This window comes from Protopterus annectens, chromosome 3.part1 (assembly GCF_019279795.1).
Source record: "Protopterus annectens isolate FY-2018-M chromosome 3.part1, PAN1.0, whole genome shotgun sequence".
Classification (NCBI taxonomy): Eukaryota; Metazoa; Chordata; order Ceratodontiformes; family Protopteridae; genus Protopterus; species Protopterus annectens.
Window position 1 is genome coordinate 1,368,681,553 of NC_056732.1, and position 24,051 is coordinate 1,368,705,603.

The 24,051-nt window shown below is 36.4% G+C and overlaps 1 protein-coding gene across 9 annotated transcripts in view; it reads right to left on the reverse strand.

The window, feature by feature from the left end:
- LOC122798462 (uncharacterized protein DDB_G0290685-like) overlaps positions 1 to 24,051 on the reverse strand; it is a 416,297-nt gene that overhangs the window by 143,067 nt on the left and 249,179 nt on the right. For 7 of the 9 annotated variants that reach the window (XM_044067407.1, XM_044067410.1, XM_044067408.1 and 4 more), the window contains 3 exons: positions 22,134 to 22,217; positions 19,348 to 19,431; positions 5,563 to 5,646 (listed from right to left, as the gene is read on the reverse strand). In XM_044067407.1, coding sequence (XP_043923342.1) covers positions 5,563 to 5,646; positions 19,348 to 19,431; positions 22,134 to 22,217 — 252 coding nt within the window. The remainder of the gene's footprint in view (positions 1 to 5,562; positions 5,647 to 19,347; positions 19,432 to 22,133; positions 22,218 to 24,051) is intronic. The other 2 variants (XM_044067409.1, XM_044067405.1) reach the window with 2 other exon arrangements.

Here is a 24,051-nt window from a genome sequence, read left to right on the forward strand (position 1 = left end):
TTACTCACTAAAAGAATACAAGGCATAAGTAACATTTCCTAAGCACAATGCCTCATGGCCTTATCCCAGAATTTTGTTTCCTACAGGCTGTTGAGGGGAGATCTATGCCTAGTATACAAGGCATTGTCAGACCCCACTTTGATGGACTTCCTGCATATCCAAAAAACAAGCAGCACCAGTATTATCCATTCTAAAGACTTAAACCTTGCCTGTGATATAAATAGGCCCTGTTGGAAAAACTGGTCTGTATCCCAGAGACTACACCTTCTCTGAAACAGGCTTCCCATCCATGTCAGGCAGAGCTCTTCCCTAAACCAATTCAACTGTAACTTGAACAGTTGGATGGTGAACAGGAAATTCATCCCTTGTTTGGCAACAAACTAAAGGACACAGGCAGCTGTAAATGTTTCACCTCCCAAGCCCCTGCTTACACTTATCAAGGGCACCAGAACTCGTAAGAGATTTGGGATGCCCCGCTAGGCTTAAAAAGGCCCTTGTGGTCTTTAGCCTGGTAAACACTTATGAATGTATGAACTTATTAGCAATAGTTTAACAGAATCATCCAAATGGGCCTTGATTGTTAAACTTTTGGAGGCATGTCAAGTTGCAGTACCAATATAATATGTGCTAATTATATATACCAACTCCAAGGTCACACAACAGTGGGGAAAGGGCATAAACCTTCCCTTAGTATAACTTCAATTTTTAAAGTTTAGTGTGTGTGGTGAAGTTGCAGTACCAATATAATATGTGCTAATTATATATACCAACTCCAAGGTCACACAACAGTGGGGAAAGGGCATAAATCTTCCATCAGTATAACTTCAATTTTTAAAGTTTAGTGTGTGTGGTGTATATGTGCACCTGCCTATACATATATCTATGCTATACATAAACAGGCAGTTTTCTTTTTGCATATATATGTATTTATCTGTTTAAGATTGTACTTCTATAGACATGGTTTTGCACGTTTTGTGTATACATACTTGCATGTGTATATGTATGACTGGGTTTTATATGCTTGCATACAATCGTTGGTATGGTTATCTTGTACTTACATCAGAAGAGACAGTATTTTATGAGTATGCTTCCAGGTTGCTTCACTCAGTGAGTCCTTACTTTGCATCCCCAGAATGTAATACTTAATATTAGCAGCTCAAGTCACCCATTGACTATAGTGTTTTATTTCCTAAACATTTAAAATGTTAGAACCCATCACAGCAAGTCTCAAAACATGGAGACTGAATGGCTAAAAAATGGACTTGCATGTATTAAGTCAGAAATGGTCATTTTCCAGAATATTCTCTTTTCTTTGAGGTATGCCAATCTCAGAGTTGGTATATAAGTCTGAGGGAGGGGGTGTGGGATGCTTTCCACCCTGCTAAAAAGAAGTTTAAAAAAGATAAAGAAGAAGAAGAAAAGTGACCTTTGAAATCCGCTCTTTTCTGGGATTTTTGGCCTTTTTTTTTCAGTTTGTTGGCATTTTGCTGGCATTTCAATAGAGAGTAATTTTATTTATGTTGGTTTTGAAGTAGCTGGGGTCAGATGTCATCTGGTGGCTCCTCTATTCTAAAATATGTTTTTAATCAGTGCTGGATTTTGTGTCCACTGTTTTCTTTATAACTTAGCTTTGTGTCACTAAGGCGTAAACTTTCTTTTGCCGAGTTGGGCAATGGGATTTTTCAGTTCTTCGGTTTGAGATTATTTACACCATCATTTTACCATAACCAGTCAAGGTGCTAGATTTATGGGATAAATTTTGTGATAGGATATTTAGCTGGGTTTCCTTGTCAGTGATGTTTGAGGTTACTGCAAGTTTTCCAGTGGAGTGCAAGTTGCTTAGTTCCTTGAACCACTGTTTTTTTTTCCAGGTTCAAGTAGCTTTTCTGCCCTAGTAATTAGAATCCAATGTAATTGTTAAGGGGCCATTACCAAGTGTAATCTAGCTACACTAGATTAGAACAGGTCAGTTACAGTTAATTACCTGTGAAGTGAGGGTAGAGCTAGGAACTACGTCTTCTATTAAAGGTAAAATAAAACATCCAGACTCTGCCAAAACATGCTGTGAGGGGAAAGGTTAGCTTGTTTTTACTTTTTTTGAATTTTCCATTGCTTCGTTGCCTTCTTCTGTTTTGTATATTGTGAATTATTTTCTTAGTACACCTCCCACCCATGCTGCTGTTGTGTTTTAAATTCAACCATCGTTCTAGCTGTCTGTCCCTTATTTTAATATGACCACATATCTCGTTCCCTCAACTCTTTTATTGGCTATTGAGAGTAAGCACAAAATTGTAAGGCCTTGCTGTGTCTAATTATGGTGGCTGCCAAAAAAGTAATTACTAGAAAATGGAAATCAGAATCTAAACCAACTATATTAGAATGAGTGAATATTGTAACAGAGATAAAATAACTGGAACTGAAACCTTTAGAAAAGGGTAGGAGCAAACTACACAGAAAAAAGGGGAACTGTGGAAACAATACCTGCAGGAGAGGAATGAGGTTTAAAAGAAGGCAAAACTTAAATGAGCTATATAATGTTTGACTGAAAATGATTGGGTAGATTATAAGTGATGTATAACGTTTGCAACTGGGAGTGTGTCAGTATGGTTTGTGATTATCCATGTTGGTGTGATTGACCTCAGACATACCTCCCTGGACTACAGGAAAAGAGAGGTGGAAGAGCGCTCTGATCTTGGAGCCCAGGCAGGTATGACCCTGGCCCTGAATAGCTTCCTGCCATCTTCCAGAATGATATCGCAGTACAAGGACAAAATGATTGACTTCAACAATTGGCTAAGCTTCTGGTGTCATTCTAAGGGGATCCAGTATCTCTCTGCCTGGGATGACATGGTCAAGAGACCATGATGCTTTGCCAGAGATGGCCTACACTTGTCACCCCTGGGATTCCAGATACTGGCTAAGGCTCTTGCAGCCCCTATAGTGCCTTTTTTAGGCAAGGTTCAAATGACAAATTCACCACCATAATAGGAACAGGCAGGAAAAACTGACGGTAATGCCACTCAATGCTAGAAGTCTAAATCTTAAAATGCATTCACTCGAGGCACTCCTTAAAATGGAGAACATTAATATCTGTGCAGTGACTCAGACCTGGTTCAAGGCTCCAGAGAGCACCCCTGCATTACCAGGCTATAACTCATACCACACTTTTCGGCCATCTAATCTGGACCAGAACACCAAAGGTGGAGGTGCATCCATATTCATTAAGGATATCCACACCTCCAGGCTAGTTGCTCAGCATAATGCAGCTGAGGTTATCCAAGTGCAATTAACTCTGGGCAAAACTGCAATCCAAATTATAGCTTGTTACAGATCCCCCACCATGACCCAGGATTCCCACTCCTCTTTTATTGATGTACTGGAAAATATTAGGGTTAAACCAAATAACCCTAATAATGGGAGATTTCAACTACCCCACCATTAACTGGGAAAACTACTCATGTACCAACTCCTTTGCTCAACGCTTTCTGGAATTCATAAATTCCAATGCCCTGGATCAACTTATCCACACCCCCACCAGGGGCAACAATATCCTAGACCTAGTTATAACCTACTCCTCGTTGGTCCAATCTGACCATAAGCTAATCACCCTAGATATCTACATCCCGCCCCCATCAACCATTAAGGAAACCACAGTAAAAAATGTCTCCAAAGCCAACTTTATGCTTCTTAAGACAGAAGTGGCGAACTTCATGACATCCATACAGATGGACAATACAGTTATAACTGCCAAATCCTACATAAATGCACTCTATAAACACTTACATGAGTCCATGGATCATGCTATCCCAAACAGAACCAAGATGCTATTCTCCAAAAAAGGAAGGCAATCTGGTGGTCCTCTGCCATAAACAAACTCTACAACAGAAGGAAGAAACTGTTGCAAAAGAGAGTAAAATCCCATGAGTGCAGGAGCTCCCTGGTCAGCCTCAGTAAGAAGTCAAGATCCCTTATAAGATCTTCCAAAGCTAGCTACAAAAACAAAATCACCACTGATGCTAAGGACAACCACAAAGCATTCTATAGCTATGGCAAGAATCTCAATGGTAACACCCAGATCTGCTCTGAGTTACAGCACAATGGCATGAAAATTACAGAACCAACTGATATTGCCAACATCCTGGCAGATAGATTCAGTGCTAACTGTACCCCCCTCTCACCTCCTAAAGGGCCCATATCTATACAGGAAGAATGCAGAGTCCCTGTAATCACAACTATGCAGGTAAAAGTTGCACTCTCTAAAGCTAAAAACACAGCATCCATGGGAATGGTCAACATACCAGGCTGCGTTTTACTTGAACTTCAGAAAGAACTGGCTCCCTATTTAAGCACCATGTTCAATCATAGCCTCAAATCAAGCTTTGTCCCCACTGAATGGTGCACAGCAACAGTTATCCCACTCCACAAAGGGAGAGCCACAACTGATCCCAAGAACTATCGCACTATTAGCCTGATGAGCTTGGTCTGCAAAGCCAAGGAACATACCATCATGGAACTCATAAACAAAGACACTAGTAAACTCCAAACTCTGGACCCCACCCAGTTCTGGTTTGTGAAAGGCAAATCATGCCTCCTGAACATCTTTGAGGCAGTCAGCAATGCCGTAGACGAGGGTAAGGTGGTTCACACAGCCGATCTTGACTTCACCAAGGCTTTCAACACCATCCCCCATTCTGGAAATACAGCTAGACTCACTAAACTAGGTATAAATCCCTACATCACAAGATGGGTTGCCAACTGGCTCTCTGACAGAACCCACACTGTAAAAGTTGCAGGTTCCAAATCTAACTTCAAACCAATGACATGTGGAGTACCACAGGGTTCAGTCCTGGGACCTCTCCTGTTTGGTATCCACTTCTCTGAAGTACATGCTAACACAGAAGGCCTCTGGCTAATGAAGCTCGTAGACGACTGCAAACTAGGAGCCATAGTCGAGTCCCTAAATGATGTGGACAAACCACAAAAGTTAAACGTTCATTTTGAAACTATTTTAAACACTAGTCAGTAAAGGAAAACATGGTAAACATAGAAAAACTTCATTCAAGTTGAAATAATCAAATAAACTTGTCATAAAAAGTGTATGATATAAAGCAGTAATTATACCAGTTATTGGCAGTTCAGTCTGCGTAATTAAGAAATGATAAATGAAATAGGAATACCATTATAAAACTGGACATCTGTATTTGTGATTGAATAGGTGATAAAACTTCCAGTATTAACATTAAAATGCTTCCTTCTACACCTGAATGCTGTTTGTAATTGAAATCTAAAATTTTATGTGTATAATTCAGAAATGTTTGTACTATTGTTTTATATTGCAATTAATGCCCTACTCATTATCCATCTATTTTGTGCCAGACATTGTAAAGGAACTTTTTTCTTTCTTTCATTCTTTCTTTTTTTGGATTCTTCTCCACTATAAATAACACTTGTACATGGCAAACATATCAAATCCCTGTAATTGTATTTTCAGTTTATCTGTCATTGTTTATAAAGACATGTTAGAAATATTATGAAAAGAAAAAACATTTATTAAGTAGATACCTTCTTCTGGATTCTCATCTTCAACAACCTTAGGTTCATTGTCACTTATTTCTGTCTGTGCTTCATTACCATCATTTGCACTTCCTGTAATTATATTTATATTAAAGAAAGAAAAGGAGCATAAAATAACTTAAATTAATAAGTAGGAAATGCATTGCAAGACTTTATGAATGGATCTTAATTTCAGTACCACATTTCAGACATGAGTCTATTGATGTTTCTCTAAAGCTTATGCATTGTAAATAATTTCTCCAAAGGAAAGCATATTAATAATAAAAAAAATTCAACACCAAAGGAGGAATATTCTGGCATTTTTAACAAATTTCCTCACTCAGAAAAGAAGAATCTCAGGAATTCACGTCAAAAGCTGCTACTTACGTTTCAGCCTATGTAACAAGAATTAGTTCAGATTAAGGTTTTTGCTGCATCCAAGATCTTTATTTACCCATTTTCCTGTGAAAAAGGCATGCAATCCATTCCTGTATCTTTTTTAGAATGTCAGATTGTTTGTTACCCAGATAAATATTTTTTTACCATGTATTGAGTCTATACATTCCACATTATCACCAAAAAAAAAAAAAAAATCTCATACTAAGCCTAACTATGCATAAGATAAAATTAATCTCATAACAAATTCTGCAAAAAGGATCCACTGCCAGTGTAAAATTTATAAAACAATGATCTTAAAAACTCTCAACATGCAGCTGTAAAATAAACACTAGACAAAATCCAAAAATGAAGGCGCTTTTCAGTGGAACTGATCCAACATCAACAATTTGTCTCTGAAACGCTATGTCTAATTTTATTCCAAAACTATAACTCATCGTTAAGTCTATGTACCAATTACTCATATCATGGAATCATCATTTTATATTGAATCCTTCTTTCTCTCTATATCTTAATACTGCTAGTTGAAACTGCTACTATTCAGTGCAGGCATCATTTTCAAATCTAGGTGCTTAGGATTTCCCTTTCTCTTCACCCCTTGGCTGACCTGGTGTGACTTAGTTTGAACTCTACATTTACCTACAAAACGGAGTCTACAGGACTGCAATTGGTCACCATAACAAAATCAGTTTCTCTCAGCATTTAAGCAGAGTAGGTTGCACACAAAAAGCATTTGTTAAGCTTTCACTTACAGTACTGTGTAATTAAGCAGGTCACCATTTTGGTCAGCCATAGGGTTCTTTTTTCTACTTGAGTGTTTGCCTCCTTCCCCTGTAACCTAAGTTAGGACACCTTAGGACAACTTGTAAACTGCAATAGCCTGAAATTTGAACAAGTAACCCTTGTAAAAATTCCCAAAATTGTATACTGTTGGTCTGTCTTTCCTGCTAAACATAAGTGAAATTACAGTGCTGAGTGCAAATAACGTTAAAGTGCTGAGTGCAGAGTTTAGGCCCTTACATTCAACTTACCTCTGGTGTGGTGTCTTGAGTCAATCAGGGTATTCCCTGTAACCACTCCTACTGCCTTCTCTTTTCCCCCACCCCCCTCTTTCCTCAAACAGGTTAAACTGCTACAATTCAGTACAGGCATCATTTTCAAATCTAGGTGCTTAGGATTTCCCTCTCTCTTCCCCCCTTGGCTGACCTGGTGCGACTTAGTGTAAGTTTCTTCATTGTATGGATCTTTTACTGTTTTTTGTGTAACTGAATGTCCTGCTGCTAAATTCTCTTTCTGCACAGACTGCTGTATTTTTTTGTAGAGGCTCTATAAGTAGCTAGTGACTTTACTGAATTTCTGTGATAATATTTGTGTTTAAACTGAACCTGTACCTAGAGAAAGTGTATAATCAGAGCTCCTACTTGCTGCATGTGTTTTTATTGTTTAAATTGCACACACACATTGAAGAGGTGCTTTTATGACCTGAATAACTTGGGCTAGCTATACCTGAAGTGCTTTTATGGGCAATTTTCCAGTTGTACAATTGTGAACAATTGATTTAGCTTTTCTGGTATATCTTTAAAATTTGGCAAGTGTTTATTTACTGCATTGCTCTCTTGCTTAGGTTTCTTAGCTATAAATCTTAGTTCATTCTGAAGTGTGCTACTTTACCCCCCCACCCTCAAACCTTTCTGAATGTATTATTATAAAATAACTGCCTGTTGTTGCCTTCATGCTTACCCTAGAATCTCTGCTTTTCTCTTTTCCTAGTTGAACTCTACATTTACCTACAAAACAGAGTCTACAGGACTGCAATTGGTCACCATAACAAAATTAGTTTCTCTCAGCATTTAAGCAGAGTAGGTTGCACACAAAAAGCATTTGTTAAGCTTTCGCTTACAGTGCTGTGTAATTAAGCAGGTCACCATTTTGGTCAGCCATAGGGCTCTTTTTTCTACTTGAGTGTTTGCCTCCCTCCCCTGTAACTTAAGTAAGCTGACTCTTACATTAAGAGCTATAATACTTATCTTATAGCTTTAGGACACCTTAGAAAACCTTGTAAACTGCAATAGCCCTGCTATGTTTGCCCTCGCTATGCTCGGGCTCTCTTCACTCCCCTCCCTGCCTCCAATTCCCTCCCGCCCCTAGTACCTCTAAATTTAAAGTACTATAGCCACTCCCCTACTTTCTAGATCCTATCTGCTTTCATGTGGGGATAATTGCTTCCACCCCCATTCTTCTACCTACATTTTAATAGCACCTATTAGCTTTCATCTGGCATTCTCCCATCCCCCTTTCAGTACCTTTACCTCACCACTCTATCTTCTGGTGTTGCATCACCAGGTAAAACAGTTCCTTAACTCACTAGCTGAATTACAAATAATTATATACTCCTCTTTACTATCCCTCTTGTTCGCACCATACCTCCTTACCTTGTATGAAAACCAGTTTCTCATGGGATTTCAGGTCCCGAAAGGCCATACTATCACCCCAGCTGTAAATCCTCCCACCTTCAACCATACTTACAGTGTCAGGTCCTATCCAACATCTTGTTCAGTCTATCAACATCTCAACCCCAGGCACATTAGCTCTAGATCCAAACACTACCACAAACTAATAAACAAATTCCTGAAGTTCATCACCAAGTACAGACTTAACCTAATACTTGGTGGTGATATTCACCCCAACCCTGGCCCACCCACTTCAGCTACACATACCCCCTCTACTTGCAATCTAAGCTATAAACCTACAATTAATAGGCCAACTAACTCTCTCCCAGCCTGTCATCTCAATATTAGAAGCATTAATAACAAGATACATGAATTGCATGCACTTCTGGATGTCCACTCCCCTGAGATTCTCTGTTTATCTGAAACCTGGTTAAAACCTAACACTACAGACAATGAAGTGTTACCACCTGGGTACAACATACACAGGCTGGATCGTGCTTCCAGGAAGGGGGTGGGGTAGCTGTACTCTATAAATTTGAGTTGAATGTCACCATAGATGTAATACAACCACCTCAGATTAATAACTCAGAAATTCTTGCCAGCAAATTGCAACTTAATAAAAATAAATGCATTAATATCATCTGTATTTACATTCCCCCAGGTAACAATATATCTACATTTGAAGATATCCTGCACTGGCTATCATGTCGCTACCCCCAAGAAACCCTACTACTTGAAGACTTTAACATAGACTGGGGCACCTGTTCCTCAGAATCCCCAACCACCCATATTAACCTTCATGCATTTACACAAATCATATCTACCCCTACCAGGATAGGTAAACCCAACCAAAAAGAAAGCATACCTGACTGGGTATTTATAAATAGTCACCCCCAACTGTACACCTCTGGTACCCTCCCTGATGGCCTAAGCGATCACCTTCTCACATATGTAATTAAGCACAAAGTCATTAATTCCCAACAACCCTTACTCAGAAAGGTTAGAAACAATAAAAACTTTGTCCCTGCCAAATTCCAACAAGAACTAAACTCATGAAATTGGTCTATTCTAAAACACCTCCCCTTAGAGAAAGCAGTAGCATACTTTAACAATAAATTCCTTGAGATCCTTGATTTGCATGCACCTGTTCGTTCAAAGAGAACAAAGGCAAAAACTGCGCCATGGCTTTCTAAAGAGTCAAAACTTAAAATTACCCTTAGAAACAAAGCATGGGCTTTATGGCATTCTTCTAAAGACCCCCAAGATCACATTAAATACAGGCAATCCAGGAACGAAACTAAAAAATCCATTTTATAAGACAAAATATACTACTGTAATTTACAGACAGTAAATCAAAATAACCCTCAGAAGTTTTGGGCACATTTAAATAATCTACTACATCCTGGACAAACTTCAACCCTAATCCCTGCTGCTACTATTGATAAAACCCCTGAAGATGTTTCTGACAGTTTTAACCAATTCTTTACTTAGACAATTCAAGCCCTAGCTAGCCAACTACCTCTTAGCTCCCCTGGTCCTAAAAGTACCACCCCTAGAAACCTACTCGCGTTCAGCTTCCAACCAGTCACCACTTCACTTATCCATACCTTGATCAAAAAATTAAAACCCACTACACTTTTTGCTGATCAACTCCCTGCTGAGTACCTACAAAAATCAGCTGATGCTATTGCTTACCTTGTCTCAATACTAATCAATCGAACCATAGTAAAAGCTAAAATTCCCACCATCTGGAAAATGTCCTATGTAATCCCACTTCACAAAGGAGGCAGTTCTACTGAATTCTCCAATTATAGGCCAATAGCTATACTCTCTCTACTTGCAAAGATTATGGAAAAATGTATTCATAGACAACTCATGCACCGCCTAATCCAGAATTATCTTATGGCAGACACTCAGCATGGCTTCTGTCCTCATCACAGCGCTACTTCAGCCCTCCTAGCCCTTACCAACACCATAAACCATAATCACAACAATAATTATATATCCTCAGCCCGCTTCTTGGATCTTTCCAAGGCATTCGATATGGCTGATCACCAACTTTTAATCCACACCCTGCAAACATTCTGTCTAGATACTAGAGCCCTTCAGTGGTTTCAATCCTACCTGAATGGTCAACAGCAGGCTGTCCTCTGGCAGAACAAACTCTCTAATCTTCTACCAAAAACCCTTGGAGTACCACAAGGCTCTATACTAGGGCCCTTGCTGTTCTCCTTCTTCATTAACAACCTTTATACTGTCATCCCAAAAGTCAGCTGTATCCAATATGCTGATGACTCTACTCTGATTTGCTTGGCCACATCTCCAATAGAGTTATGGTCAGCTACCTTTAATACAATAGAAAACTGGCTTTCTGGATGTCATCTGAACCTAAATCCCCAAAAAAATAAATTGCTGTTATTTTCACCAACACATAGGTCTACCGCTTTCACCTTTACCATAAATTCAAATGATGGCACAATAATCTCCCCTGACCCCTCTACAAAACTATTAGGTGTCATCATAGATAATAATCTAAAATTCGACCTACATGTTAACCAAACTATCAAAATCATCAATAAAAAACTAGGGTCACTTTACAGAATAAAAGCCGTCCTAACCCCTCCAGCTAAAATGAACATAGCTCGCTCTCACTTTATTTCAACCCTTCTGTATGCATCCCCTCTACTCTCGAATTTAAACAAGACTGTCCTTAACAAACTCTCAATTTGCTACAACCACAATGCCAGGTTGGCCACTGGGCTGACTTTTAGGACACATCATTGCATCAATCTAAATAAGCTTGGGTGCTTGAACTACCCAGCCTAATCCAGTATAATCAACTGATTATGGCCTATACAATCCTCTATAATCTGGACAATACTCCTGCTCTTAAAAATATTATCACCCCCTATAACAATCCTAGACTGCTTCGATTCTCTAACAAACTACTAATTCAGACTAGCAAAATTAATAACACAGCCGGTGACGCTGTCTTTGCAAACTCTGTAAGTAGACCCTGAAACTCTCTTCCAGCTGATATTACCTTACTTTCTACCTTAGGTCAGTTTAAAACTAGACTCAAACAACATTTGACACTTACTGGCTATGTGAATGTATCAAGCCTGACTAACTATCTCTAGAATGTGTAAAAATCTGTTAACCAGTTTACTGTGTAATTTAATTTAATCCTGATTTACGCTCGGGGTTAACTCTAACCTGTGGAAGTTGTTTAACTTGCTTACTTATGTAATCACTGTAAATAGTATGTTTGTAATATGTAATGCTGGTATTATGTAATGCTGTATCTGATTAACCTTGGAGCTTTTCTCCCCGGGCCTCTGCTGAAAATGGACATGCATCCAGTTGGACTATCCTGGTCAACAAATGTAAAATAAATAAAAAATAAAAATATTACAAATAATAGCCATGTACTGTGGTTTATTTTGGAACTGTAGTATACCCCATGCCATACCAAAATTATTTCAACACTAGTTCTTTGAAAAAAAAAATAAAAAACTGCAATTAAAAAAGAAAAATAAAAATGAATTAAGTATTACAATGCTAAAGCAATATAAATCTCTAAACTCTTTTCACAAATAGGGAAATTATATTTCCACTGATGTTCAAACATCAGTAACTTACCTGTCACTTAAGAACAATTCCATGGGCAGTTTCCTCTTAATTTGATATATTCAAACATTTTAGTCCTTCTTCTTACAAATATATTTTTAAATATCATCAGCTTTAATTTAATGATCTAGCAATTTCATGTTACTTTAGCCATTCTCTTCATATATATATATATGTTATTTATTTATTTATTTGCAGTTGGTTTACCAGGATAGTCCATTGTGCCAAAATGAACCCGTTTTCAATGGAGTCCTGGGGAGAAAAGCTCCAGACAATATAGATTACAGTAGGTATTAGACATACTTAAACATTATTAAAATCACAGTAGAAAAATACAAATGCAATGCACAACAATTACAATTAATGTAAGTGTTAAAAACTGATGGCAGATTATAAGGGATTATACATAAATTCAAAATTCTACTAAAGTTATTTCATAAAGAAAATTCAACATATGAGAGGTAGAGTGTAGAGTATTCTTACATATTCAATAGTAATAAACAGGAAAGTGGGAGTTATGGATAATGAGAGAGAGAAATCAAGGGTGTAAGCAGGAGTAAGAGGAAATGAGAATGTTCAGTGTAGTTAAGTAGGGTGGGAGCAAGAGCATTCCCACTGGGAAAGTAGGTGTGAATGAAGAGATTGTTTGAACATAAAATGGTTAGAGGTAGTACAGATAGATGGATGTAGAGAGTTCCAGAGGCGAGCTAACCCATGTGAGTGAAGATATTTGCCAGGTGGACGGGTTGGTTTGTACACTTCTAATAGATTTTGGTTGTTGGGCCTTAATATTCTATCAGGTATGTGCATTTTAAACACAGAAGAGAGGGAGGGACAGAGGGAGGGGTTGAAAATAAGTTTATGAGCAAGGGATAGTTGTGTATAGGTGAGCTGATGGGGTAGTTCTAGCCATTTTAGTTGTTGGAGAGAGGAGCAATGGTGGGTGTAAGACTTTTGGTTGGTAGCAAACTTGGCAATTTTATTGTAGCAGGAGGAAAGTTTTTTCAGGGAGATTTATAGATTAGTTAGTAGTGGAGCTCCATATAGAAGGGAGGGAATAAGAAAGGAAGTAGAGAGAGTGATTTTAGTGGCAGTTGTAAGGTAGTGGTTTTATCGATAGAGCATCCCTAGTTTTTGATGTTTTTTTTTTATATTTAGTTGTAGATGGGAGTTGAATTTTAGTTGGTTATCAATTTGGACTCCAAGTAATTTGGTCTCTGTCACTAGTTCCAGAGGAGTGTTATTCTCACTAGTAATAGAGAATGAGTTTGTATTGAGAGAGTTGAGTTTAGAGGAGGTGAATATCATTAATTTGGTTTTAGCGGGGTTGAGTGCTAGGTGATTTGTTTTCATCCATAGTTCAATGGTAGAAAAAGCATCCTGAGTTAGCTTTATGAGAGTAGGGATAGTTGAGGCAGTGCAGATAATGGTCAAATCATCTGCATATTGGATGATATTGGAAAGAGGGATAGCTTTGTTGAAACCATTTATAAATATATTGAAATGGAGGGGACCTAATATGGAGCCTTGGGGGACACCAGTCGGGTGTTAAGAAATGAGGAGGTTGCCTTTTTCTATTTGACTGCTTGATGTCTATTAGATAGGTAGCTAGAAAACCAGTTCAAAGTAGAGGAAGATAGGTTAAGTTTGGAGAGTTTGGTTAGAAGCAGACTATGTGATATAGTATCAAAGGCTTTAGAGAGGTCAAGTAGAAGGGTAGAGACAATATGGCCAGAGTCTTGGGCGCTATTTACAGTTTCTAGAAAGGAGAGGAGTGCTGTCATAGTGCTGTGATTTGATCTGAATCCATGTTGTGTAGGAAAAAGTAGGTTGTTATCTATGAGATATGGTAGGAGTTGAAGTTGGATGCACCTTTCCAAGAGTTTAGAGATGGGAGATAGGATAGCAATGGGGCTGAAGTTGGAAACATTGTTGTTATTGCCACCTTTATGTAAAGATATGATAAAGGCCTTTTCCAGATTTGGGGAACCATATCTTCTTGAATTGAGCAGTTGATTAGTATGCTAATGGGGTAGGCAATTGCTTCAGCAGCTAAGCTAAGAAAGTAAGGAGGAATGTCATCAGGAGCATTGGTGCATGGTTTTAGTTTCTGAAGGAGTTTTTGTATGGTAGATGTGGGTATAGGTTTTAGTGAGAATGGAGGGGAGTGTGGAGAGGGGGTGTTAGGGGTCAAAAAGGATGAGGAGGGAGAGAGAGTAGGAGAGCAGGTGTATATTAGAGGTTGTGGGGAAGATGTGGAGGGAATGAGAGTAGGAGAGGAGGAGGATGGTAAAGAGTTAGTAGATATGAGTGTGGCATTGGTTATAGTGTTGTGTTGAGTGCAGTTGGGGTAAGATGGAGGTGAGTTGGAGTGTGTGTTGTAGGAGAAAGAAGATGTTAATTTGGAAATAGATTCAATGAAAAAAGAATTGAATTGAGTAGCTAAGTCTATATCAGTGGCATTAGGGTCAGGGGTTGGGGTGACTGTTTTACTGGGATGAAGTAGAGTGGTGATGCCTTTCCAGAATTTTTGAGGATTTGTTTTGTTGTTGTTTTGAAGTGTGAAGAAGTACTTTTGTCGATCAGAGAAGATAGGTTTTTTTACCCTGAAGAGTTTTATATTCATTATGGATGAGGGGGGTCTTATTTTTCTGGTATTTAGCCCAGACTTTGTCTCTTTTACGCATAGTAGCTAGTGTATTTTTGGTGAGCCATGGAGCAGTTTTAGTTTTTATTCTTTTAGTTCTTAGAGGAACATGGACATCTAGTAGTTTTAGGAATGTGGTGTTGAAGTGGGCTACAGCATCATCTAAGGGTAGTGTTTTTAGACAATTCCAGTTTATTGTTTTTAGGGAGTTAGTAAAGGTAGATGAATTAAAGTCTTTATGATTACGTGTTGTAATATAGTTATGGAGATGATGTTGGGTTAAGGGGAGTCGGTGAGTGAAGATGGGTATATGGTCACCAAGGGGATCGGGAAGGGTTCCACTGTCTGAGAAATAGTGGGGATGAGATACTAAGATCCAGTCTAGGATACTGCTGGTGGAGATATTTTTTGATGGGTGTGTAATAGAGTTGATTAGTTGTGAGAAGTTATGTAAGTTGATGTTAAGTGGGTTTGTGGGAGACTGAATGGAGATCCAGTTAATATTCATGTCACCTAAGATTATAGTTTCATTGCTAATGTTGTTGGTAAGCCAAGAGAGGATGTCTTCAAGTGTGGATACATTATCTCCTGGGGGGATGTAGAGTGAGACTATACATATGTGTTTATGTTTGTTAACTTGGAGTAGTGTTATGAGTAGTTCTGCATTATTAAATTGAGGAGTGGGTTTGTTGTAGGGGGTAAATGACAGGGAGGTTGAGTAGAGGAGAGCTACTCCTCCACCTTTTTTATGAGACCTGTCTCTTCTGATGATCGAATAGTTTGGTGGGAGTATTTCTGAGTCTTTTATATGGGGTTTTAACCATGTTTCTGAGATGGATAAGATGTCTGGTTTATGATGTTTTAGCCAAGCATGGAGGTTTGGGATTTTGTTAACTATACTTTGAGAATTTAAGGCAGTGAGTATTAAGGACATGACCTTAATTATTGAGGGGGGGGCTGGGTTAGGATGGATATCTTCTGATAATAAATTGCTAATGGGAGTTAGGGTTAGGTTGGAGAAGTAGTAAGACAGTTTAGAGAATAGGTTCGGATGTATTGTGCTTTTGAAGGATTTAGAAACTGTTATGTGTGGAGGGTGTTTCTGAGTTGTTATAAGTTTAAATGGAAAAAGTAGAAGGTTGTTTAAAGGGCACAGATGGGGGAAATTGAGATGTTAGAGTGAGGTAGTAAGGAGCTAAGATGGTTGGTTACCTGGTAGGATTGGGAGTGATAAGAATAACTAGGCTGTGTAAGGTGGTAGAGGTAGGTTAAGGTAAAAAGTAGAGTTAGTGAGAAGGGGAAGAATGGGGGTTGTTGAGCCATGCTGGAGTGAAGGTAAGTGTAGTTATTAAGTAGTTGGTGAATTATATTTGGAGGTGATAAAAGTACAGGAGAAATGTGGGAGTTGTGAAGGCTTGCAGGGGGAATGTGTTATGGGAGTGGGAGTAGAGGTGAAAGAAGTTATATGTGGCTAGGTGGTGTCTATCAGAGGTGAATGAGGTAGAGTAGGTGGGATGAGGAATGGGTGTTTCCAGAGTGGTGGAGGGTGATTGGGTTATGATATGAGGGGGTGTGGCTAATGTATGGATAAAGCTAGGGCTGCTGGGGGTGGGTGGGATTTGGGGGCAGGGTAGGGGAGCGAAGTGAGCCCGCAGGGCGAACAGAGTGGGAAGAACCAAAGGAGTCAGAAGAGGATCGGAAACCTATCAGTGAAGTGTTAATTGGCAGAAGGTAAGAAGAGGGGACTTGGAATTAGTGGGTTGGAATGGGCTGGAATGTGAAAATAGTGAAGGAGAAAAGGAAAGTAGTAGTATAATGTGTTAGAATGTAACAGAGAGAGAGAAAAGAAAAAGTAAGAGTTTACAGAGAAAGCTGGAGTAAGTGAGTAGCAGTAGGTATTAGTGGGGGGAGGGTGCCATCTAGTGGACAAATGCAGAATTGCCTTTGGTACACCAGGGCAAACCCAGGTCTGGGTTAGACTGAAGGGAGAAGGGAGCAAGTCTGTGCAAACTCACTGAGGGGTAAGAATAGGATAGGAAACAAAGGGGAGTTTGGCTGCTGGCTTTCCTGGCAGAGAGCAGACAGAACACCTAGCAGGGCATACAGACTATATTAATGCAAGGTCTGGCAGCAATATCACATACTTTCTTTAATTCTGGGAGAAGTTTCGTGGGGGCAGCAGGGTTTGCTGAAGTTGCTAGAGCAATTGGCTGGGAGTGTAGAATATTACTTTAGGTGTAGGTGTCCACCAGGCTGTACACACAAGGGGTTAGCCAGGAAGAAAAAGCTGGAGAACAAGAGAAAAGTGAAAAATGAGTTGTACTATAGCAGTTAGCAACACAGTATCACAAGAAACAACATTGTTGACAGCACTGTAATTAAAATAAACCACATTGGAAAATACTAGGCAGGAATAATACACGTCTGTTTCTACACAGTTTTACAATTTTCAACCTTAAATGGCCCTGGGCAGCCTTTGGTGCACTATAGCAGTGTGGGGCACTTCTTTTAAGTTCAACAGATATGGGTAGCTAATTGCCGAGTACATTTATGGCAAAAACGGAGCTTGTGTGAACGCTCCATTTGCGCACAGCTTCTTCAAGAGAAGCTGGGCAATGTCGCTGTGTTTAAATACAGTTATAACAGAGTCTAAAGTGTTATACAGTAGAGAAACAGCATCTAAAGCGTTATATAGTAGAGAAACAGATTGATCACCTCTAAAAGTCTAGGAGAGTTAATACGAATGCTCGGTTGTACACAGGTTCATTAAAAGGCGGGCAAGTTAAACAATATAGGAGCATAAAACCTTTCTGTTTTGCATATATGCCCTGATACCCTGGCAGGACAATGGCATGTAGGTCAAAACAGTAAATAGAACAACTAAGTATGTAAACAGATGTAAGTGTTTATACTATCCGTTTAACCAGTATGCACAGCTAGCTAGGCGAGAGGAGTCACAGTTCATTAAACAGTTCTAAGCATCCAAACTACTCCGTTAATACATTTTACAGAACAAATTAGATAAGATGTTTATACTTTCCGTTAAACCAGTATGCACAGCTATCTAGGCGAGAGGAGTCACAGTACATTAAACAGTTCTAAGCATCCAAACTACTCAGCTAATACACTTTACAGAGAAAAAAAAAAAAAAAAATATATATATATATATATATATATATATATATATATATATATATATATAAAACAGTTTTCTTCAATTTCCCTATTTGCATTGGTTTTACTGTTGCACTGTGGCTTTAATTTCTCCTATTAATATATATTTTTCCTGTCTCACGTCTTCATTAACAGAATTCTTACACTGAAAATTAAGCCATTTTATGGCCGTTTCTACTAATTGTTTTAGACTTTAATCATTATGAAGGGTAGCAATGTAATTTTATATGTACTATTGGCAGCTGCTTTTACATCATACACTTTTTTACACTTATGTCACTATTCATGGTTCATACACTTATTTACCCCAGCTGCTCCAGTAATTCTGAATTTCCAAAACATGGGGAATACTCATAAACCCATCTGAATGAAATTAATTCTTCACTACTCTGTCATTTTTTACTGTACAAACATAGTTTAAATAGTAAAGGGAGGTAAAAAAATGTTAAAAAAAGATTCTGTGAAGATAAAATAAGGCAGAAAGAAGTGGGAACTTGGTTTTATAACATATGTATGCTTTCCAGTTCATTCAGCTTGTTTAACTGCATAGAAAACAACCCCAGGACATGAATACAATCATGCCTTAAAGTATTGCTGCAAGAGTATGACACCACAACTTCCAGAGTCATGAATAATATTTATCACTATAAGACACACTACAGAGTATTGTAAAAAATATGACCCAGAAGAAAATAATTTTTTATATGAGTGCTAAAACCCATTCACTCCAAAAACAGTGAATGCATGTTATGTATATTAAGATCATTCCATGCAGAACATACTTGTGATTTATTTGCTGATGTCAGAAGCTTTATTGCATCTTTTTTACTGATAACTTAAAGAATTTGAAGAGCTTTTTTATTTTGTTTTTGTTTTCTACAGGTTAACCACTCATTGTTTGGTATTTTACAAACCACAAAAGTTAAAAGTTCCTTTTGAAACTATTTTAAACCCTAGTCAGTGAAAGAAAACATGGTAAACATAGAACAACTTCATTCAAGTTGAAATAATCAAATAAACTTGTCATAAAAAGTGTATGATATAAAGCAGTAATTATACCAGTTATTGGCAGTTCAGTCTGCTAAATTAAGATACGATAAATAAAAAAGGAATACCATTATAATACTGGATATATGTATTTGTGATTGTATAAGTGAAAAACTTCCAGTATTAACATTAAAAGGCTTCTTTCTACATCTGAATGCTGTTTGTAATTGAAATCTAAAAGTTTATGTGTATAATTCAGAAATGTTTTTACTATTGTTTTATATTGCAATTAATGCCCTACTTGTTATCCATCTATTTTGTGCCAGACATTGTAAAGGAACTTTTTTCTTTCTTTCATTTTTTCTTTCTTTGGATTTTTCTCCACTATAAATAACACTTGTACATGGCAAGCATATCAAATTCCTGTAATTTTATTTTCGGTTTATCTGTCATTGTTTATAAAGACATGTTAAAAATATTATGAAGGGAAAAAAAATATTAACTAGATACCTTCTTCTGGATCCTCATCTTCAACATCCTTAGGTTGACTGGCAATTATTTCTGTCTCTTCTACATTACCATCATTTTCAATTCCTGTAATCATAATTATATTAAAGAAAGAAAATGAGCATAAAATAACTTAGTTTAAAAATTAATAAGTAGGAAATGCATTGTCAGACTTTATGAATGGATCGTAACTTCAATACCACATTTCAGGCATTAGTCTATTGATATTTCCCTAAAGCTTATGCATTGTAAATAATTTCTCCAAAGGAAAGCATATTAAATAAGCAAATAAATTCAATACCAAAAGAGGAATATTCTGGCATTTTTAACAAATTTCCTCACTCAGAAAAGAAGCATCTCAAGAATTCACGTCAAAAGCTGCTACTTAAGTTTCAGCCTATGCAACAAGAATTTGTTCAGATTAAGGTTTGTGCTGCATCCAAGATCTTTATTTACTCATTTTTGCTGTGAAAAAGGCATGCAATTCATTCTCGTGTCTTTTTTAGAATGTCAGACTGTTTGTTACCCAAATAAATATTTATGTCTTACTATGTGTTGAGTCTATACATTCCACATTATCACCAATTAAAAAAAAATCTCACACGAAGCCTAACTATGCATAAGATAAAATTAATCTCATAACAAATTCTGCAAAAAAGATCCACTGCCAGTGTAAAATTTAGAAAACAATGATCTTAAAAACTCTCAACACGCAGCTGTAAAATAAACACTAGACAAATAAAATCCAAAAATGAAGGAGCTTTTCAGTGGAACTGATCCATCAAAAACAATTTATCTCTGAAACAATATGTTTAATTTTATGCCAAAACTATAACTCAGTGTTAGGTCTATGTACCAATTACTCATATAATAGAATCATCATTTTATACTGAATCCTTCTTTCTCTATATATCTTAATATTGCTAGTTGATATTACAAATAATATCCATGTACTGTGGTTTATTTTGGAACAATACTATACCCCATGCTATACCTAAATTATTTCAATACTAGCTCTTTAAAAAAAAATAAGCAAATAAACTGCAATTAGAAAAGAAAAAGAAAAATGAATTAAGTATTACAATGCTGGTGCAATATAAATCTCTAAACTCTTTTCACAAATAGGGAAATTATATATCCACTGATGTTCAAACATCAGTAACTTACCTGTCACTTAAGAACAACTCCATGGGCAGTTTCCTCTTAATTTGATATATTCAAACATTTTAGTCCTTCTTCTTACAAGTATCTTTTTAAATATCATCAGCTTTAATTTAATGATCTAGCAATTTCATGTTACTTTAGCCATATTTATATAAAACAGTTTTCTTCAATTTCCTTATTTGCATTGGTTTTACTGTTGCACTGTGGCTTTAATTTCTCCTATTAATATATATTTTTCCTGTCTCACGTCTTCATTAACAGAATTCTTACGCAGAAAATTAAACCATTTTATGGCCTTTTCTACTAATTGTTTTAGACTTTAATCATTATGAAGGGTAGCAGTGTAATTTTATATGTACTATTGGCAGCTGCTTTTACATCATACACTTTTTTACACTTGTGTCACTGTTCATGGTTCATACACTTATTTAACCCAGCTGCTCCAGTAATTCTGAATTTCCAAAACATGGGGAATACTCATAAACCCATCTGAATGAAATTAATTCTTCACTACTCTGTCATTTTTTACTGTACAAACATAGTTTAAATACTAAAGGGAGGAAAAAAAAAATTAAAAAAAAGATTCTGTGAAGATAAAATAAGGCAGAAAGAAGTGGGAACTTGGTTTTATAACATATGTATGCTTTCCAGTTCATTCAGCTTGTTTAACTGCATAGAAAACAACCCCAGGACATGAATACAATCATGCCTTAAAGTATTGCTGCAAGAGTATGACACCACAACTTCCAGAGTCATGAATAATATTTATCACTATAAGACACACTACAGAGTATTGTAAAAAATATGACCCAGAAGAAAATAATTTTTTATATGAGCGCTAAAACCCATTCACTCCAAAAACAGTGAATGCATGTTATGTATATTAAGATCATTCCATGCAGAACATACTTGTGATTTATTTGCTGATGTCAGAAGCTTTATTGCATCTTTTTTACTGATAACTTAAAGAATTTGAAGAGCTTTTTTATTTAGTTTTTGTTTTCTACAGGTTAACCACTCATTGTTTGGTATTTTACAAACCACAAAAGTTAAAAGTTCCTTTTGAAACTATTTTAAACCCTAGTCAGTGAAAGAAAACATGGTAAACATAGAACAACTTCATTCAAGTTGAAATAATCAAATAAACTTGTCATAAAAAGTGTATGATATAAAGCAGTAATTATACCAGTTATTGGCAGTTCAGTCTGCTAAATTAAGATATGATAAATAAAAAAGGAATACCATTATAATACTGGATATATGTATTTGTGATTGTATAAGTGAAAAAACTTCCAGTATTAACATTAAAAGGCTTCTTTCTACATCTGAATGCTGTTTGTAATTGAAATCTAAAAGTTTATGTGTATAATTCAGAAATGTTTTTACTATTGTTTTATATTGCAATTAATGCCCTACTTGTTATCCATCTATTTTGTGCCAGACATTGTAAAGGAACTTTTTTCTTTCTTTCATTTTTTCTTTCTTTGGATTTTTCTCCACTATAAATAACACTTGTACATGGCAAGCATATCAAATTCCTGTAATTTTATTTTCGGTTTATCTGTCATTGTTTATAAAGACATGTTAAAAATATTATGAAGGGAAAAAAAATATTAACTAGATACCTTCTTCTGGATCCTCATCTTCAACATCCTTAGGTTGACTGGCAATTACTTCTGTTTCTTCTACATTACCATCATTTTCAATTCCTGTAATCATAATAATATTAAAGAAAGAAAATGAGCATAAAATAACTTAGTTTAAAAATTAATAAGTAGGAAATGCATTGTCAGACTTTATGAATGGATCGTAACTTCAATACCACATTTCAGGCATTAGTCTATTGATATTTCCCTAAAGCTTATGCATTGCAAATTATTTCTCCAAAGGAAAGCATATTAAATAAGCAAAAAAATTCAATACCAAAAGAGGAATATTCTGGCATTTTTAACAAATTTCCTCACTCAGAAAAGAAGCATCTCAAGAATTCACGTCAAAAGCTGCTACTTAAGTTTCAGCCTATGCAGCAAGAATTTGTTCAGATTAAGGTTTGTGCTGCATCCAAGATCTTTATTTACTCATTTTTGCTGTGAAAAAGGCATGCAATTCATTCTCGTGTCTTTTTTAGAATGTCAGATTGTTTGTTACCCAAATAAATATTTATGTCTTACTATGTGTTGAGTCTATACATTCCACATTATCACCAATTAAAAAAAAATCTCACACGAAGCCTAACTATGCATAAGATAAAATTAATCTCATAACAAATTCTGCAAAAAAGATCCACTGCCAGTGTAAAATTTATAAAACAATGATCTTAAAAACTCTCAACACGCAGCTGTAAAATAAACACTAGACAAATAAAATCCAAAAATGAAGGCGCTTTTCAGTGGAACTGATCCATCAAAAACAATTTATCTCTGAAACAATATGTTTAATTTTATGCCAAAACTATAACTCAGTGTTAGGTCTATGTACCAATTACTCATATAATAGAATCATCATTTTATACTGAATCCTTCTTTCTCTCTATATCTTAATATTGCTAGTTGATATTACAAATAATATCCATGTACTGTGGTTTATTTTGGAACAATACTATACCCCATGCTATACCTAAATTATTTCAATACTAGCTCTTTAAAAAAAAATAAGCAAAAAAACTGCAATTAGAAAAGAAAAAGAAAAATGAATTAAGTATTACAATGCTGGTGCAATATAAATCTCTAAACTCTTTTCACAAATAGGGAAATTATATATCCACTGATGTTCAAACATCAGTAACTTACCTGTCACTTAAGAACAACTCCATGGGCAGTTTCCTCTTAATTTGATATATTCAAACATTTTAGTCCTTCTTCTTACAAGTATCTTTTTAAATATCATCAGCTTTAATTTAATGATCTAGCAATTTCATGTTACTTTAGCCATATTTATATAAAACAGTTTTCTTCAATTTCCTTATTTGCATTGGTTTTACTGTTGCACTGTGGCTTTAATTTCTCCTATTAATATATATTTTTCCTGTCTCACGTCTTCATTAACAGAATTCTTACGCAGAAAATTAAACCATTTTATGGCCTTTTCTACTAATTGTTTTAGACTTTAATCATTATGAAGGGTAGCAGTGTAATTTTATATGTACTATTGGCAGCTGCTTTTACATCATACACTTTTTTACACTTGTGTCACTGTTCATGGTTCATACACTTATTTAACCCAGCTGCTCCAGTAATTCTGAATTTCCAAAACATGGGGAATACTCATAAACCCATCTGAATGAAATTAATTCTTCACTACTCTGTCATTTTTTACTGTACAAACATAGTTTAAATACTAAAGGGAGGTAAAACAATGTTAAAAAAAGATTCTGTGAAGATAAAATAAGGCAGAAAGAAGTGGGAACTTGGTTTTATAACATATGTATGCTTTCCAGTTCATTCAGCTTGTTTAACTGCATAGAAAACAACCCCAGGACATGAATACAATCATGCCTTAAAGTATTGCTGCAAGAGTATGACACCACAACTTCCAGAGTCATGA